A 17,916-nucleotide genomic window follows, 5' to 3' on the forward strand; every position below is an offset into this window, starting at 1 on the left:
TTCAAATTAGATGGGAGCTTTGATTATTCTTGTGGCATAGCATAAAAAGTACTGCTAATGATTGCTGCAATTTTGGTTATTATAAATCTTAGACAACCTAAGCTGAAATGCTATGATAGAATCAAATAATTGATGTGCTGTGGTGCACTGTGGTTATGATACAATTAATACTTTTATTTGGGGTGTTAATCTATTAACACATTCTTGTATGCTGTATTTTTTTTTGTATTGTTTTGCTTTACTTAGCTCATCTTCTTTGCTTTACGTGTAAGTAGTCTAAGATTAAGTTAAAGCTAAGTGCTTCTAAGAATCCTAAACGTTATTCCTGTGAAGATCAGACTGTTAAGTACTGCAAGCTTATACTTCTCTAGGGAATTACTTCATGATAGCATTTTATTTTTAAAAATTCTAAACACAGTAACAGTATGGCTATTCTACATTAAAAACTTTGGGTTTCATGCTTCATTAAATTCAAGTATGAAGTTTCACATGAAGTTTCCAAAGTTAACGTGTTCCTCATGGACTACTTTTCCACGAGGAACATGTTAACATACAGCTTCTCTGGCACTACTGCCCTTCTTTCTTACTAAACCAGTGCAGGTTTCTTAAATAAGCAGTGTTGAGCAACGTTCACCTTGTTCAGATGCTTTTGGAGGTCTGTATTATCCCAGAAGCAAGGATTATGGACTTTGCCCCTTTTTGAAGGAAGTATATCTTTTATTTCAGGGCTGGTTTACTCATAGGTGTATGGTTATAAGAGACGCTGCAAAACCTAAAGAGCTCTGGCCAGAACTGGCAAAGTTGGAATTAACATTTTCTGTTAGCCTGTTCACTCTGAACCTGCTGTACAGCAAGAAGCTCAGGATGTTTTCTTATGGTAACCTTGGAATTTTGTTCTTTGACCCCTCCCTTAACATTTAATGAGCCTGGTTGGAAAGAAGGTAAGTGAAGTGAAAGTGTCTTGCTGCTGTGGAGTTTTATCTGAGAAACTCCAAGCCAGCTGAGTTCCAGATCATCCCCCCTAGTTCTAGGGGCACTGTCCATAGCAGGCAATGTCCTTTCCTAGCAGGACCCTTGCTTTAGGCACGTCAGGCTTTGTGGGTTTCCTGGCACCCGGGTGACACAGATTACTGTGCTGTCACTTATCCCTCCAGACACTGAGCACTTCTCTGCTTTGCTCAGCTGCTCCTTGAGGTCAGGGATGTCCTTCTGGGTTGGCCTCTTGGGTTGTTATGTAGCTACTGTTCTTTCTGTAAATAGTGGAGAATATTGAAGAGTGCCTCACAGATTCTCAGGGGTTGCTTTTTGAGCCAGAAATAGACAGTTCTTCCCTGGCTCTACTTGCCATGACAGTGTGTGTTTACTCACTTGATGTGGGTAAATCCTTTGACTTAGTAATACCACAGCTTTTGCTGTAATTTCTTCAGAGCCTACTTAGCATGGGACATCCCTTGATTATAAAGATTTTCTTCAGATAAGTTCACTTATCTTCTATACCTTCCAATTATCCCATCTGATTTTGGCAGCATCTCGTTTTCCTAATAATTAGGGTATTTTGTTGGGGAGGGCTTTTGGCCATCAGCACTGGGAGCTGTGTTTTCTCATAGGTGTCTCACAGGTGATACAGGTGTCTACTTTATGTTCTGTCATAGGCCACTTCTTGTCTTTGGTGGTGGGAAAGGGTACCACGGATCTCTAAAATAACCTTTGTATCCTGCTGGCTCTTAGGATTGACCAGAAATGGTAGGTTCCAGATAGGAGAAGCAAACCACAGTATGCCTACTCTATCCAGCCTTCCAGTTTTACTTAGGTTACAGTGAATTCTGGAAAGATTGGCCAAAAAGCATCAACACGTTGGAAGTCTTGCTTGTTTGTATTTTTTTTTTTTTATGATCTGTCCAGAAGTCTTTTTGGTCTTGGTGGTAGCTACCTATTGAGTTACTGTAGCAAGGTCTTAATACAAGATTTATTTTTTTAGGTTGCTTTAGGAAGATGAATTCCTTTCTAGTGAAATCAGGGATGACTTTCAGTGATTGTAGACTACTAGCATTTTATGTGGTTTATGCTTCTTCTGTGGTTGGAAGACTTTCAGACATGGCCATTTACTGCAGCACGTGACTTAGAGGATTCATGATTTGAGGATCTTCTCAATTTATTTCCAGAATGGATGCTGTTTGTCTGTGTAGCTGGATAGAGGGTGCTCGCTTGTAGGGACTTTATTAGCTACTATTAGGACTGATCCTGAGGTAGTGTTTCAAATAAAGTTCATGTTGAGGGATACAGTGTTTTCACATGCTTTGGGTCAGGCTCTCACCCCTCCCTTCAAGACAATTTGTATCCTGTGCAGAGAGATCATAGGGTAGAGCTATTTTTACCAGGTGCTAATCAAAATGGGCAGCAATGTATTGAAATGGTGTTGTGCTTCCGCCTCTCTAGTGAAGTCTCTTTAGGTTCCTGCTTGTGTTTTATTTGTTTTGCTTAAAACCAAAAAGCCATTTTAATCCGAAACACTTGGCAGGGGCTCCATTTGGATCGTCTGATACTATGTTGTCATAGAGCTGTTAAAAAATTACATTTGCTTTCAGTGAATTTCCACTGCAATACAATTTCTTGCCTGAGGGACTTGGAAACCTGTCTTGAGACAGTTGAACAAGAGGAAACCAACCTCACGCATCTACAGTATTCAACTCTGAATGTTAAGCAACATCTTTTTTGTGCTTTCAAACGTAGTCATTTCTATGCAAAGATTAATCTTTTCACACATATATTTGTGTGCAGTTCGCTACATGGATAAATGTCTTCCTGAATTTCAGAATTGGTGCTAATTATTGGTATTTTTCTAGGTAACTTGGGAGATCGGGCGTGTCTTAGCTGCACATCCCTGAGGCTGGCAAACAAAATGTGAGTAAATATGAACATTTTTCTGAACTATCAGTTAGTATACTGTCAGGGAATGTAGGTTTAAATCTAGACAAAGTACTAGAATGTTAGCTCCAGTTTGTGTTAATGACAGATTAAAGGAAGTCTGAGTATTACTCTCTTCACCTGGTTGGTTGTGTGTGGGAAAAAGAAAGTGAAATTTTCTCCCTTTTGCCCACTTCCTCCCTTTTTGTTTCACTTTTAATGTGAAAGCAGTAGTATATTAGTGTTTGTCTTGGGTGATTCCAGGTGTCATAATGGGATCTGATGAGCTTCTTGCACACTTTCTCCATGGAGTTCCACAGTGTAAACATTCAGTTGCAGCTAGTTGAAAATCACAGTTGACAGATAAGATTGCAGAGCATCTGAGTGGGATCTCTGATAAACCAAAGAAAGGAGTTTATTGTATGTTGCAGCCTTGGATGATGGTGTCCTCTTCTGAAAACAAATCCAGCTGTTGTGTGCCCTTATGGAGCTGAAGGAGTTGAATATTGGCAGAATTCATTCTCTGTTCCTGAATTGGCTCACAAAGCATACTTGTAGAGAAGAATTTCCTAATGCCTTTCCTTGGAATGTTAAAATACTGGTTCTGTTCTGTATTTATAAACTAACTGCTCAGGATACAGGATCTATTCTTTGATTTCCTGAGTTTTCATTTTAACACAAGGATGTGTCCCTAGACACAACCCTCTAATACAAAACAAACCAATTCTTTTTTAGTGATGTTACTTCTACATCACTTGCTGTAGAATTAATGATGATTAATTTTTTTAAATACATAAAACCTTTTAAAATATTTATTTTTAGTATGTTAGTGTATGAGACCTCTCTCGGGAAGCTGGAAAATTAAGGTTTTAAATCTGTTAGGCTGGAGCACCTCTCCTATGAAGACTGAGAAATTTGGGGAGAAGAGAAGGCTCCAGAGAAGGCTTACAGCACCTTCCAGTACCTAAAGGGGTTACAGGGGAGCTGGAGAGGGACTTTTGTCAATGGAATGGAGTGACAAGGTGAGGGAGAATAGCTTTAAAATGAAAGAACGTAGGTTTGGATTAGATATAAGGAAGAAATTCTTTGCTCTGTGCTGGTGAGGCACTGAAACAGGTTGCCCAGAGAATTTGTGGATGCTCCATCCCTGGAAGTGTTCAAGGCCAGGCTGGATGGGGCTCTGAGCAACCTGGTATAGTGGAAGTAATCTCTGCCTTCCACTAGCAGGGGGCTTGGAACTGTGTGATCTTCATGTCCCTTCCAACCCAAACCATTCTATGATTCTGTGATGAAATGAGCAGCAGAATATTGGAACAGAAAATCTTATTCTATTGAGAAGGTTTGGGGTGGGGTTTGTTTTGGTTTGAGTTTGTTTGTTTTTTTTTGTTGTTGGTTTATTTGGGTTTTTTTTCCCTAACCAAAGCTGCTATTAATATCATGATGTCACTTAAAATATAACAAACTAATGCCCCCTCTCCACATGACACAGATCTGAATGCAGGAGACTCCAGTGATAAGTACTGAGGACAGGTGGGACAGGAATTGTGTGTCTGACATCCTTCTTATGAAAGTGTGCTCAGAGAGGCACATTTCTTGCAATATTTTTGTTCCCTGCAGACTCAGAACCAGTTCTGCTGTCAGAGCTTTCTTCCCCTCTCCATGCAGAAGAGTGTCAATGTATGTAGGTGGAACTTGGCTTGTAGGCCTGGAGCTCTGCTTTTGGGAGATGCCTTGGAGTCAGGGTGGATTGATTTATGCAGGTGTTTTAATCTGGTTTTGAATATGTAGCTTATTTTCCTAAAGTAATTAAACTGTAATTCTTATTAGTTAATATCTGTGTAATGATGTGGTTTTCAGCTAGCCAAGAGGCTGTTCTGTGTAGCTGTATATGTTCCAGCAGTTGTCTGACCACTGAATGGTCAGATGCTAAAACTTCAGTTTAAACTAGAAAATAGTGTGTCTTTAAAAAGTAATAATTTAGTAATTTTTTTTTTGTACAAAGCTCTATTTGAATAACATTGGGTAGACAGAACCATTAAAGTAAATTAAAACTCTGCTGAGGTCGTAATAATTAAATTTAAAAAGTGTTTCTGTCTGAAAATTGAGTGAGGCTAGCACTTTTAAGTGTATGATAAACATTTTTTTCTTTAAAATGTTACTGAGACCTGTAAAGCCACTTGAACCTATTTTCTGTTCATTGACTGAAGACAAAATCACATTCTGATTTTGCATTCGTGGATTTTGTTTTTCACTGGCTCCATGAAGAAAACACCTCAGTCAGTTCTCTCCTGTAGAAGTCTTACTGCTGCTATTTTAGTTTGAGGGACACTAAATGGAACTCATTTATACGAAATATTTTATCTACTATTTTATTTTTGTCCCATCTTTTTATTAAAAGCATGTACAATCCTACCTGCATATAATGAGTGGTTCTTCTGTGTATATAAGGGGTGTTAATGGTGTTTAAGCAGTGCTTCCCTGCTAACTTCAGTTTACATTTAATTAAAGAAAAGAACAAACTTCTGAACAAGGTAGAAAAGTGTTGGTTCTTTCTGTCCCAGATCAGTCCTGTGATGGAAGTTTTTGCAAAAGGTTCTGCTGAATAAGGAAAACTGGATGCATGGAGGTAGTAAGAGAGGAACTCAAATGAAATAGGATTCCTCTGCTACTAATTCTCTGACTCAGCACCTATCCCAAGTATACAACTTACATTTTGTCTTGACTGTTTTGCACAAACAGGAGAAGTAATAGAAGGGACTTCATGTTACTTATGACTTTACATTTAGTTTTATGAAATTACAATTAGTTTTCAAGTGTAGCTTTATAAATGGAAAGCATATGTGATGGCTGCTGTTTATTTAATTGGAGTGAAATAAACTACCTTTTCAAAGTCGTATAATGGAAAATTCCCTGCAGGTTAGTTTTTTTCTTGTAATGAAGTAAAGCCACATGTTCTTTTCATGTATAGACATTAGTTTTAATAATCAAAAATTATTTTTCCGTTAAATATGCAGTAGATATTTCTCAAATTTCATGGTTTATAAATACATAAATATCTATATCTGTGCAAATATATGTCTAGAAATAGCTGATGATCTGTTGCTAATTCTTGAATGCTTTTTTCTTTTGAAGGACTGTACACTTTAAATATTGCACTAGTGTCCCTCCTGTTTACGCCTACTCCAAAAAAGCTCACTTTTGTTGTTGGACTAAAGGATCTGAGCAAATGCACTTCACTCTCACGAGCTCCTCTGGCTCATGGACGCCACTAGCATCCCTGGGTGTTTTAGGGCCCCAGTACCTTCCAGTTAGGTGGTGGCATTCTTCACGTCCCCTTCAAGATGACTCCATAGTTGAAAAGTCACTCAAGTCCTTAAAGGACAAAAACAAGAAGCTGGAAGAAGGAGGTCCTGTATATAGTCCAACAGAAGTGGAAGTTGTAAAGAAATCTCTTGGGCAGAGGGTTGTGGATGAACTGAAGCACTATTACCACGGGTTTCGCTTGCTGTGGATTGACACCAAAATAGCTGCGAGGATGCTCTGGAGAATCCTGCACGGGAACACTTTGACTCGTCGGGAGCGGAGACAGGTACTGAGAACAGACCACCTTCCTCTGGGTGTCCTCGGTGATTGCTCTGCTTGTTAGAACTGAGTTACTGCTTTTTGTTGTCTTCTGTTCCTAGAATTAAAATTCCTTGGTGTGTTTCCTTCCTCTTCACTATGTGGACGCTAAAATTTTTGGGTATTACCCCAAAACTTTTTTTCTATGCTCCCCATTATTGAAGACAAATTTGTTGTTTTCTTGTTGGAACAGCAGATGTGTACAATTCTGTTTTGTCACAGGGGCAGCAATTGGGGTTTGTTCTCAAGTTCCCAGCCATGTGCCATATACAGTAATTTTCTCTGCTTTTTCACTCCAGCTGGAAAAATAGTTGGAAACACTCCTAGTAAACACTGCTAGTAAAGGTTATATCTTTGCCAGTTCAGTTCCCATTTATTGCTTAATGGGGTTCTTTTGAATGGGCTAAAAGCTGCAGGCTGAAATGCATGATTGATGATGTGCTATCTCAGTTATAAATGTATCTGAAATAATTTTAGCCCAGATATATTTCCTTTATTTATGGCATGTTGCTTACATTTATGAAACTAAAAATGCAACTGATAATTTTAAAGAAAAGGGAAATGAAATTGGAGTGCAAAATGTGATTGCTTTCAAATTTGGATAATATATATGTATTTCAATAGTAATTTCAGGTTTTAGATGAAATAGGTGTATTTAATTAGAATGGAAAATTATATGGGTATTTAAAAACATTGGATGTGAGTTCATTTATAAAAAGACTGCAAAATATTAAGCTGGTATCATTAATTTCTTTTTTTTTTTTTTGTAAAGAATACATTGATATTCAACTTCAGTTCATTGGCAAAATATCAAATATGCTGATTTGACAGTTCTCATTTTACTGTTTTTAAGGACAAGCTGTTTAAGCAGTTTATATAGATTAAAAATTCAAGTCTGTCTTCCTCCCTTTATAAAAAAAAGCATTTCAGCTGTTACTGGAAAGATGTTCCAGAAGAAGAGCTGGAGAGCAGAAGGTGTGTGTGCTCTGGGGCAAAGTGCTCAGTGCTGCCTGTGGGCAGTGTGGCTCTCTGCAGTTTGTACACCTGCACACACAGTGTGCTGAGTTCGCATCTCTGCCCTCAAAACTTCCAGTAAATGATCAAAAATACAAGTGTTATAAATACTCATTGTTTTTATCATTTCCTGATCAAAGTTGGTCACGTTTGAACAAATTGGTGTGTAATTAAAACCCATCACCCATCACATCTTAAATGCTGTATGAAAATTCTTCCTAAGTTCACAAGGTTAGACAAGTAGCAAAAATTGTTACAGGCACCTGTAGCTGTTTTTGTCCCTGGGTGGGAGTGGTTTCCTATCAGACTCCTCTGCTCCGTGGTCTCAGCATCTTCAGTTCTGCCTTTAGTTCTGCTTCAGTTCTGCCATCTTTCTTGGCTGCTACAAGAGAGTGCTTGGCAGCTGATCCAGCTGAGACGGGCCTCAGCAATAAATAAAACAGTCTGCTGACGTGAGAGGGGATTATGGAGTACCAGAAAGAGTAACTGAGGATAGGGGAAGGTGAGGACTGCAGGACTGCTTTATTGAGAGCTTTGGGGAACTTGAAAAGCCAAGCGAGACAAATTAATTCATGGTTTAAAACAGAATGGGAAATTCTCCGGGGGAAGATTGGAACCATTGATTTTCCTGCCTCTTTCATGTTTACTGAGCCATACTTCTGAGAAATTATATGAACACAGTAATATTACATCAATTGATGGATTTATTCATTTGATTACCTTTTGATTTTGTTATCTAGTGATGATAGAACTGTCTTGCTCACATTTAAGTAGTGGTCTGGCTTTTGGCCTTCCTAGAACATTTGCTTTTTGTGCAAATGTTTACTTTGAGTATTAATTCTCTGTTTAAATGAAATGGCTGTTTATTTGTTTGCAGATATAAATTAGTGTTTACACTGGTGTAGCCTGTCCCTGATCTAATGATGTATGTATGTGATTATATGCATGCAAATCCAGTGTAGGAGATGTAGAGAAAATAGTTTTAATGACTACAGTAATATTAGTTTCTCAATCTAAGTTTTTTGTTTTCTGTATTTGGAGGAAGTGGACATTGTGTCTCTGGAGTTGAGGGCATGGTAGGTTCAGAACCCAGGGTCACTGAAAAGCAATCTAGGCTGCAGCTGAAAAAACCCTTTTAGGGTTTTTTTAAACCTTAGTTCAAGTTTGTTTCAACACAGCTCATTTTTTTTATCAGTTCGACCTTAAATTGTAGTATACGGACTGATTTAAAGAAGTCTTAACATTTTGGTGCTGGATTACCTCCTGAACTTTAAAAAATATAAAATAAAAATTGATGTATATACTGCTTTAAAAGTATTAAGCTGCACATGAGCTGACAGTCCTAGAGAAATCTTATCTTCATGCAGACTGACAAATGAGTTATTTCTGCCTGCCCTTTCCTTCCTCTTTGGAGGCAATAATGGAAAGATATCCAAGTAATCTAACCACATGAACAAGCAATTGCAGCATGGCTAATGCAAAGGGACCTCTTGCTTATCTAAACTACAAGTCAATTCCAAAATTCTGCGCCTACAATTTCTGTCAGTGTTTGGATTCAGCAGGGTCACAGATCTACATTTAGGAGAGAAGGCAGGAAGAAGTAAAACATGGTACTGACTTTGAAAAACCTAAGTGCTCTGGTGCTGGCTCCTGCAGCAGGGTGGTTCAGGGTGTGGCAGTGAGGTGGCAAACCCAAGGGAGTTTGTGGCAAGGCTGCCGGCTTTACAAACCCTTCCCTGCAGAGGAGGGGAGAGTGGAACGCCCAGCTATAGCAGCAGATACGGGGAGTCACAAGGTTCTCCTGCTGTGCTGCCAAACACCGTGTGTGTAATCGTACCCCATTGTATTAGGTTCCTGCAGAAAGCTGTTGTCCTTGAGTTAGCCGAGGGTGCAGTGCCGTGATTTGTGAAAGCTGATCCAGGCCAGTGCTGCTGTGAAAAGCTCGGTGCTTAAATCAAGTTTTCCCGCCCCACCCCCGCTTGGTGTGTACGGATCCTTTTCCCCGTCTGTGTATGTATTTATGGGTCAGTTTTAGCTGGATCAGTGCTGTGACTGCCAGTGCACCTTCATGGCTCCTTATACCTCGTCTCAGGTTAGCATTAAGTTGCCTTAATCCGGTGGTAAAACTGCTCCCTTGGATATGGATTTTGTAGAAATACTTGCACGCACTGTCTAAGAATAGAGACGGGGGAAAAATAGGAATTCTGTATTCTGTAGAAATTTTTGAGGGTTTTTTTTTAAGGGAAAATTTACTTTTCTTCTGAGTTTTAAAATTTTCTTCCAAACTTTCTTACTTTTTTTTTGTTTTTAACTCCATGGTGGTCATTTGCCTTCCATTGTTGGAATGAATGGAAAAATCCTTGAGCCTCAAAACAATGGACCAAAGCATCCCTTCTGGGAAACTGAATTTTTTTATATACAAAGAAAAATGCCAGACTTTGAATCTGTAGAGCATGTGCTTTCCACATACAGTAGTGCTTAAGAATTTGGCTGGTTTTGTGGCAGTTAAATTCTGAATGAAGTTTTACATGTTTTGTATTCTAGCAAATCAGTCCTGAGGACATGGGATCTGTGCTGGTTGTTGCTGCTGTTCCCCTTGATTGCCATGAACTGTGGGAGTGGGCAGCATGGGTTTACTGTTGTAATTGCATTTATGCTGCCAGTTTTTGCCACTCAGAGCTGTGGTTATCAAGTCTTGATGTGGAATGACAGTCCTGTGGCAGTGGAGACCAGAGTGTACCTCTGATTTAGGAGCTGATGGGATTCCCAACAACCAGGTTTTTTCATTTGTAAAATGAGGTAGAGTCAAGCAAGATCTTCACTCCCTAATATAAACAGAGTTGTGAAGCTTTCAACAATTACTGAAAGATTTAGTAATAGACTGTACAGCCTGGTATATATATTTGTGAGTGTACAGAAATCACAAGGACAGTATTTATTTCATGCAGTTCAAGATTCAGTAATGAACGCCACCTGCTTCAGAGGATTACTGCTCTGGAAATGCAGTGGTTTAAAAAAAAATCTACCAAGCTGGGCTCATTACCCTGGATTTAAGTGTACATTACAATTGTTATAAGGCAGAGGGGGAGGGATCTTTCATTTTATTCTTGATTACTTATTCCATAGTAGCTCATGCATGTAAGAAGTGGTGGAGCACAAATAAAGATGCATAAAAGAAGTTAAGCAGCTTTAATGACAACAAATGACCACCTCCTGTTTTCAGGTGCTTTTAAGAGGTTTAAATGAGATACTTGTTCAATAATCCTATTGAGACACAGTGAGGCTTTTGAAATACTTTCTATAGTGTTGAAAACTGGTGAAACTCCAGCACTCTCTAGTATGTAGCAACTTGAAAAAAACCACTAAAAACTGACTTTGTCACTTCCTTTTCTTGTGTTATTTTAAAATTTCTTCATAATGAATATATATATGTGAGCCTAAATGACAATTAGATTATTAAATCAAGTATTTTTAAAATAAGTTTTTAAATATTAGCTTATCAATATTTTTTTGTCTCTTCCAGTTTCTTCGAATATGTGCTGATCTTTTTCGCCTGGTCCCTTTCTTGGTTTTTCTTGTTGTCCCATTTATGGAATTTTTACTTCCAGTAGCTCTTAAGTTGTTCCCTAATATGCTTCCCTCTACATTTGAGACAAAGTCTAAAAAGGTAAGCAGGTCTGAATTTATAATCCAGTGGTATTTTTTTAAAAAAATAGAAATTTCTTGGTAAAAAAATTAGAAAAAGTCTAAAAACTTTGGAGTTTTTTTCCAGTATTGGGGTAATGCTTTTATCTTCCTTATTTTGAAGATTCTGCTTTTGAACATGTAATAATGAGCCAGTGCTGTCCTGGTTTTGATATGTGCAGGTGCTAAGCTATCAGGGTTGAAAGCCTCTCTTGTCTTTTCTGCTGTCCTCATTTCCATTTTCTATGATTCCTACAAAGGAGAACTAAAGCTATTTTGTTTTTCTGGTTGTATTAAAGTAGACATTGTAACATTTGTAGTCTTAAACCTTGATACAAAGTTTTTCATATGTATACTTAATATTTAAAATCGTTTCTTACGCTTATTTTAGTTTAAACTTTATTTCTACTAGTTATGTTTTCTCAGAATTGTTAGAGCTTTGTAAAAACCCACCAAAAGAGCCCCACAAGTTTTTGCTTTCAGAGCACACAGTGAGCTCTTCAGTGTGATTTGGGGATCTTTGGGATAAGTGAAAGCCCCTTTGGAGTGTGTGTATTATAGCAGAAGTTCAGAATTACTCCACATAACTCATCTGGGGGCAGAAGTGATGGTTAGTCCGTGTGTTTCTGGCAGGAACTTTTATCAATAAATATTTTTTTAACAGGAGGAAAGATTGAAGAAAGAATTGAGAGTAAAGCTTGAATTGGCTAAATTCCTTCAAGACACCATTGAGGAGATGGCCTTAAAAAATAAAGCAGCCAAGGGAAATGTTACAAAAGATTTTTCAACATTCTTTCAAAAGGTAAAAAGTTTGGAAAATATGTTCTCTCTTCCTACAAAAAAAAAGCCTTTGTTATTTTTTTGGTCTATGGTAATCATCACATACCTTATTTTTTTTGGACTTGAAGAAACAGCATGTAGTAGTTTTTTAGGATAAATTTCTTTTTTGTCAGTGTGATGAAGTTTTCCTATTATTAGCTTTGGTGTTCTAGCTGGTGCTTTTACTCTCTAATTCTAGAAGCACTATATTTCTGCTCATTTCTTTCTTGTTCACTTATTTTTTAATAACTCTAACACGAAACATGGCGTGCTCAGTGTTTACTCATGTAGGTTTTGACCTCTTTTTTCAGCACAGAGTATGAAAACTGAGAGAGGACTTCTTTCCTAATTAACTGATTGAAACTTAATGGGGGAAATCTAATTTTTTTTGGTCAAATTTAATTCTTCTTGTAAAAACAAGTTTTTAAGTGCACAGTCAGTATGCTGACTAGAATGTGGTATAATCTGAGGTTTAGCTAGAATGTAGTTGCTGTGCAAAATTTTCCTATTTAAGTTCAGTTGCTGACAGAGAGACTTAAATGTCAGACATCTGCCTCCTGCATTAATGGCCTTTAGGTTTCACAGCATTTCCTTTCACCAAACTGTAGGTGAGAATAAGGTACTCCCTGGAGAGATGAAAAATGCATTCTTTAGTCTTCTCAGGACAGTCCTTAGCTCTGATTTCTCTTAATTGTGGGGCTGTTGAATAAGAGGTAGAGCCAACAGCATGACCAAGTGTTTGTTGAAAGAAAGGCAGTGGTCCCCTCCTTTGGAGAGAGTGTGTATTTGCACAGAAAAAGGCACATAAGCCCAGGGGCTTCAGACATGAACTTCACAACCTCTTCCAAATAGCTTAAGATTTTCCTGCATGTCAGGGCTAAGAATAAAGTGTGGAATGATAAGATGATGTTGATAGGACTAAGGATGAAGTGTGGGGTGATAAGATGATGTTGATAGTGCCATGTAGATCACCTCACATAATCATTGTGGTAAATTTGCCAGTCAGTAACTTCTTGCAAAGTCCCTGTACTTTGAAGCCTCTCTGCAGTCATCTGTTTCTGTTCTTTTGAATGTGCAGAACATTGTAAGTGGTTAGTTACAGCAGTTAGTGGCTGAGGCACTGCCCCTGCAGGCTCTGGGAACTTGCCCACTCATGCTTCATGTTCAGAACATTTCTTCTTCTGGAAGAACTACTACTGAGAATTTACATTTGGCCGTTAATTTTCATGGAAATAAATGATGTTTCACTCCACATTTGCTGGAGGAAGTCCCAAGTTCCTCTGATGACTAAAAAAGAAGTTTCAAGCCCTGCATTTCATATGTGTGGGTGTGCTTTTTAGAACTTTATATTTCTCATTTGTGCCACAGAGACAGACTTCATTGATCTCATTTCGTTGTACCGGATAATAAATGTCAGAGCAAGAAACAGCTTCAATGTTTCTTTCCTGCCTTTTTGCTATTCTCTAACAGTGGCTTCTGTGGTGAAGTATTTGATACTGCAAGAGCCACTGATTGCAGGCTTAATGTATCTGCTGCATAATTCCAGAATTTGTCTCTGTTGCTTTGTAGCTAGTGATGTACTAGAAAGCTTCAGTTTGTACTTTCAAGAAACACATGCATGGCTCTGTCAAAATCTTTAAACATCTTTAAACAAGGGAGAAAATACTTCCTGTGTTTTTGAAGTGCCATTTTTGGCTCCCGTGGTGAAGGCACTGGCAAAGTGGAATAACAAGGCCTTTGACATTTCTTTCTTCAAGATGGTTTCTCTGCTATAAAAGTATCCTGGAGGTTGATGGCCTCAAGGCCATCTCATCTCCTGATTTTTACCTTTTTCTGTACTCAGTAGCTCTTCACTAAAATATTTGAGTTTGCAGATAAAACAGGTAGGCATGATAAGTCAGGCAGTACAGGTAATATTAGGTTTTCAAACTGTACTTGATGTCACCTAGTTTTATGTTTTCTTTACAAGAGTTAAAAAAGTAGAAGTATTGGGAATTTTTTTTTTTATATCTGTGATTAGACTGAAGATGTTAAGACTGGGAGTATGTAATTGTAAGTTCTGTAGATTTTGATGTAGTGATGTCACTAATAAGCTTTTGATGGCATACCTGAAATAGAAAAATCAACATCTATACAGGTGATAATGCTTTACTGTGACCTGATGAGATCAGGGAATTTTTCTCCTCCTTCTTTGACCTGTTATTTCAGCTTCCAGTAACTGGATTTAGTGATTGGGAATTCATTGGTAACACATCACTGAAAAGCTTAACTTTGCATTTGTGCAAACAATTACATAGAACCTGCCATCACAAAGATGCAGAGTCCTTTCCCAAACAGTGCTTTAAACTTTGGAATAACTTCAAGTGCAAAAACATTTGCACTGAGGTGCTGCAGAACATCTAGGAATTGAAAGCCAGAGTATTGTAACAAATGAAGAGAAGTAGGTAGTTAGTATCCAAATCTGTGTGTCATGGAGACACCAGTGTTGCAAAATTTTTGCCATTCTTACTTTATCTTCCCGTCTTTATCTTATGTGTTTCTGTGTTTAGTAAATATGGTACCAGAACAAATATCTGCCAGTGTAACTCCTGTAGCAACTATTTAGTAACTCAAAGGTGTATATATATTTCTTGAGGAGGTATCTCATGCAGCGCAATTCAGCTAGACCTGCTCCTTAGTGTACAGGTGCATCTAATTTTTGTTTTGTTGGTTTTATCTCAAGTACATTATGCAGTGTTGTTGGAAACTGTCAGCACTATCAATTCTTTTGCCTAAGTAAGTTGTTTGTTTTTTAAGAACTTCTTTCATTCCTTCCTTACATGCTATTTCTTATCCCAAAACTGTTGCAAAGTGCTTGACAAACGAGGAGAGTGTTTTTATTCAAAATAATGCCCAACTATGACATGTGCTTTGAAAAGCTTTGTGTGTTTGGTTTTTTCTCACAGATCAGGGAAACTGGTGAAAGACCCAGTAATGAGGAGATCTTAAGGTTCTCTAAACTCTTTGAAGATGAGCTGACACTGGACAATCTGACCAGGCCTCAGCTGGTGGCACTTTGTAAATTGTTGGAACTTCAGTCAATTGGGACAAATAACTTTCTCCGCTTCCAGCTGACAATGAGGTTGAGGAGCATAAAAGCAGATGACAAGGTGAGTCATTCTGAATAGGCACTGGGTAATAATTTTGACACATAACAGTAATGAATGTGTGTGGATATATGTGTGTTTGTTTTTCTAGGCATTTTCCTTTTTTGTTTTAATTGTCTTTTTGGAGAACTTTAAACAAAAAGGCTTGAAGAGCTTAAAATAGAGGCGTCCTTATTTTTTAAGAAAAAACTGATCTTTTTTTAATCTACCATTAATTGAAATTGCAACAATTATATCACAAAGAAAAACACTTCTATGAAATTATAATTTGTAAGGGAGCTGGTAGAAGTATCAGCTTAGGGGTTGGCTGTGCATGCTGGAGCTGTGGGAGCAGCTGAGGCTGTTTTGTGTTAGCACAGCAGCCTCTAGTGGCTGTTGTAACACGTGGCTGTGCAGCGCTGGTGGTGCCTCTGTTTTGAGCTCTAACACGGTCAGATTTCCTTTCCATTGTGCAGATGATTGCTGAAGAGGGGGTTGATACCCTGACTGTTAAAGAACTGCAGGCAGCTTGTCGTGCCCGAGGGATGAGAGCTCTTGGTGTGACAGAGGAGCGTCTCAAGGAACAGCTTAAACAGGTATGGTTTTGCAAGACTCAGTACACAAACCTAGTTCCAGTTGTTAGCTCTGGTGCTCTGGTTTTTGTTTTGATTCAGAGAAGTCATTTTGATTCTGTTCTCATTAAAGGCTTGGTTAAAACAGTCTTTCTCCTTAATAAGCTTTTGTCACATGTACTTTGTAAGTATCTGGTAGCTGTGGGTTGCTGCCTTTTGACCATGATGTTTTGATGATGCAGACAGATACTTTAAATTTAACATATCTGAAATATGTTTGCAATTTTGAAAGTTTGTCTTGTCTGTTATTATCTTGCTCAAAGGAAGTTTTCACCTAGTAGATCAGTTGTCTCTTGATGTTGCCTGGTTTAGAGGAAGGTCTGTTGGAACATGTCTAGAGAAGGCCACTAAGTTGATTACAGGGGCCAGGAGCATCTCTGTTATGAAGATGGACTGAGGAAGTTGGGGTTGTTCACCCTGGAGAAGAGAAAGCTCCAGGGACACTTATAGCACCTTCAGTAGCTAAAGGGGGCTTACAGGAAAGCTGGAGAGGGACTTTTCACAAGGACAGTAGTGATAGGACAGAGGGGAATGGCCTTAAGCTGAAGGAGGGCGGGTTTAGATTAGATATGAGGAAGAAATTCTTTTCTGTGAGGCTGGTGAGACGCTGGCACAGGTTGCCCAGGGATGTGGACTCCCCATCCTTGAAGGTGTTGACGGCCAGGTTGAATGGAGCTCTGAGGAACAGTTTAGTGGAAGGTGTCCCTGCCCATGGCAGGGAGTTGGAACTAGATGAATGATCTTTAGGCCAACCCAAATGGTTCTGTGATTTTAAAATGCATGTGAAACAAACCGCTTGTTCAAATATTCATTCAATATTTCTTGAAATACTTCTTCAAACAAAATACCTCTTCCTATATTTCATTGCAATTGCTGAAATTCTCTGCTGGTTATAATTTGTAGTTCCTGTGTTAGGATATTGACTGATAAGTAGTGCTAAAAAAAATTGTATTTACTTTAGCTTGATTTTGTTTGTAAAAAAGAGTAAAACATCCTGAAACTAAAGACTTGTTTTTTATATTGCACTTACAGTGGTTAGATCTGCATCTGAACCAGGAAATTCCTACTTCCTTGCTTATTTTATCCAGAGCCATGTATCTTCCAGATACCCTTTCTCCAGCTGATCAGCTCAAAACAACCCTTCAGACACTACCAGACAGCGCTGTAAGTATTGATGGACATAGTGGGTAACTAACTTTCAGTGTCATGACTGAAAATCCATCCCCAAAAGCAGATGTTCTTCTCAGTTCCTTGCTTTTCCTTGAAAAACTAAATCATAGCTAGGTTTATTTGTGTGACCTTCAAAGGCAGAAATTGTGTTGTATGTGGAGAGATATGAGGATAAAGCAAACACAGAGCAATATTGGATTACATGACAGGAGACAGTAATAGCATAAGCAGATTTAGAATACACCTTTCACATTTAAAAAAACAATGAATGCTTCAGGCCATAGAAAGACATTAATGCTTAAAAATACATGATGTTATGCAGAGAGAGAAATTATCAGAGTGGATTGTTGGCAGTCTTGAGAGAAAGAGAATGAAGAACATGTATAATTTCAGGGTGAAAAGTTCATGTTTCCACCAAAACCGAAAAGTTTCTCAAGACAGAGAGTCATCTTTTTCTGAGAAATGCAGAAATAGGGTAACATCTGGGGGCTTTGACTTTATTCATTAGCATACCTTTACTACCCATCTCAATCAGCATATCTAAACCTACGTTATGCAGCCATACCTGTATGTATATACACACTTCTATTAGCTACTTTTGTTATTTTTAGGCCAAAGAGGCTCAAGTGAAAGTGGCAGAAGTTGAAGGTGAAAAAATAGATAACAAAGTACGACTAGAAGCAACGCTTCAGGAAGAAGAAGCCATCAGAAAAGAAAATGAAGAAAAGAAAATGTCTGAAGCTGCAGAGAAAGCCAAAGAAACCCTTGAGGCTGCAGCCATGGTAAGTTCTGCTCACAACTACTGAGGAGTAAATGTCAAGTGATGTGAACACTAGCATGTTATGAGTTACTGCCTCTACTCTGGGTATTGTCTGCAAGAAACTGGACTTTAAATCCACATGTGGAAGATGTGAGAGAATATTTAAACTGACTGCAATACAGAAGTT

At 38.3% G+C, this 17,916-nt stretch overlaps 1 protein-coding gene across 1 annotated transcript in view; it reads left to right on the forward strand.

Annotated features, from left to right (window-relative positions):
• LETM1 (leucine zipper and EF-hand containing transmembrane protein 1) overlaps positions 1-17,916 on the forward strand; it is a 28,191-nt gene that overhangs the window by 1,238 nt on the left and 9,037 nt on the right. Inside the window, exons 2-9 of the mRNA XM_063157528.1 lie at positions 2,844-2,901; positions 6,037-6,493; positions 11,063-11,206; positions 11,888-12,025; positions 14,988-15,191; positions 15,644-15,763; positions 16,832-16,963; positions 17,581-17,751. Coding sequence (XP_063013598.1) covers positions 2,844-2,901; positions 6,037-6,493; positions 11,063-11,206; positions 11,888-12,025; positions 14,988-15,191; positions 15,644-15,763; positions 16,832-16,963; positions 17,581-17,751 — 1,424 coding nt within the window. The remainder of the gene's footprint in view (positions 1-2,843; positions 2,902-6,036; positions 6,494-11,062; positions 11,207-11,887; positions 12,026-14,987; positions 15,192-15,643; positions 15,764-16,831; positions 16,964-17,580; positions 17,752-17,916) is intronic.

This window comes from Melospiza melodia, chromosome 5, assembly GCF_035770615.1.
Source record: "Melospiza melodia melodia isolate bMelMel2 chromosome 5, bMelMel2.pri, whole genome shotgun sequence".
In the NCBI taxonomy this organism is placed as follows: domain Eukaryota; kingdom Metazoa; phylum Chordata; class Aves; order Passeriformes; family Passerellidae; genus Melospiza; species Melospiza melodia.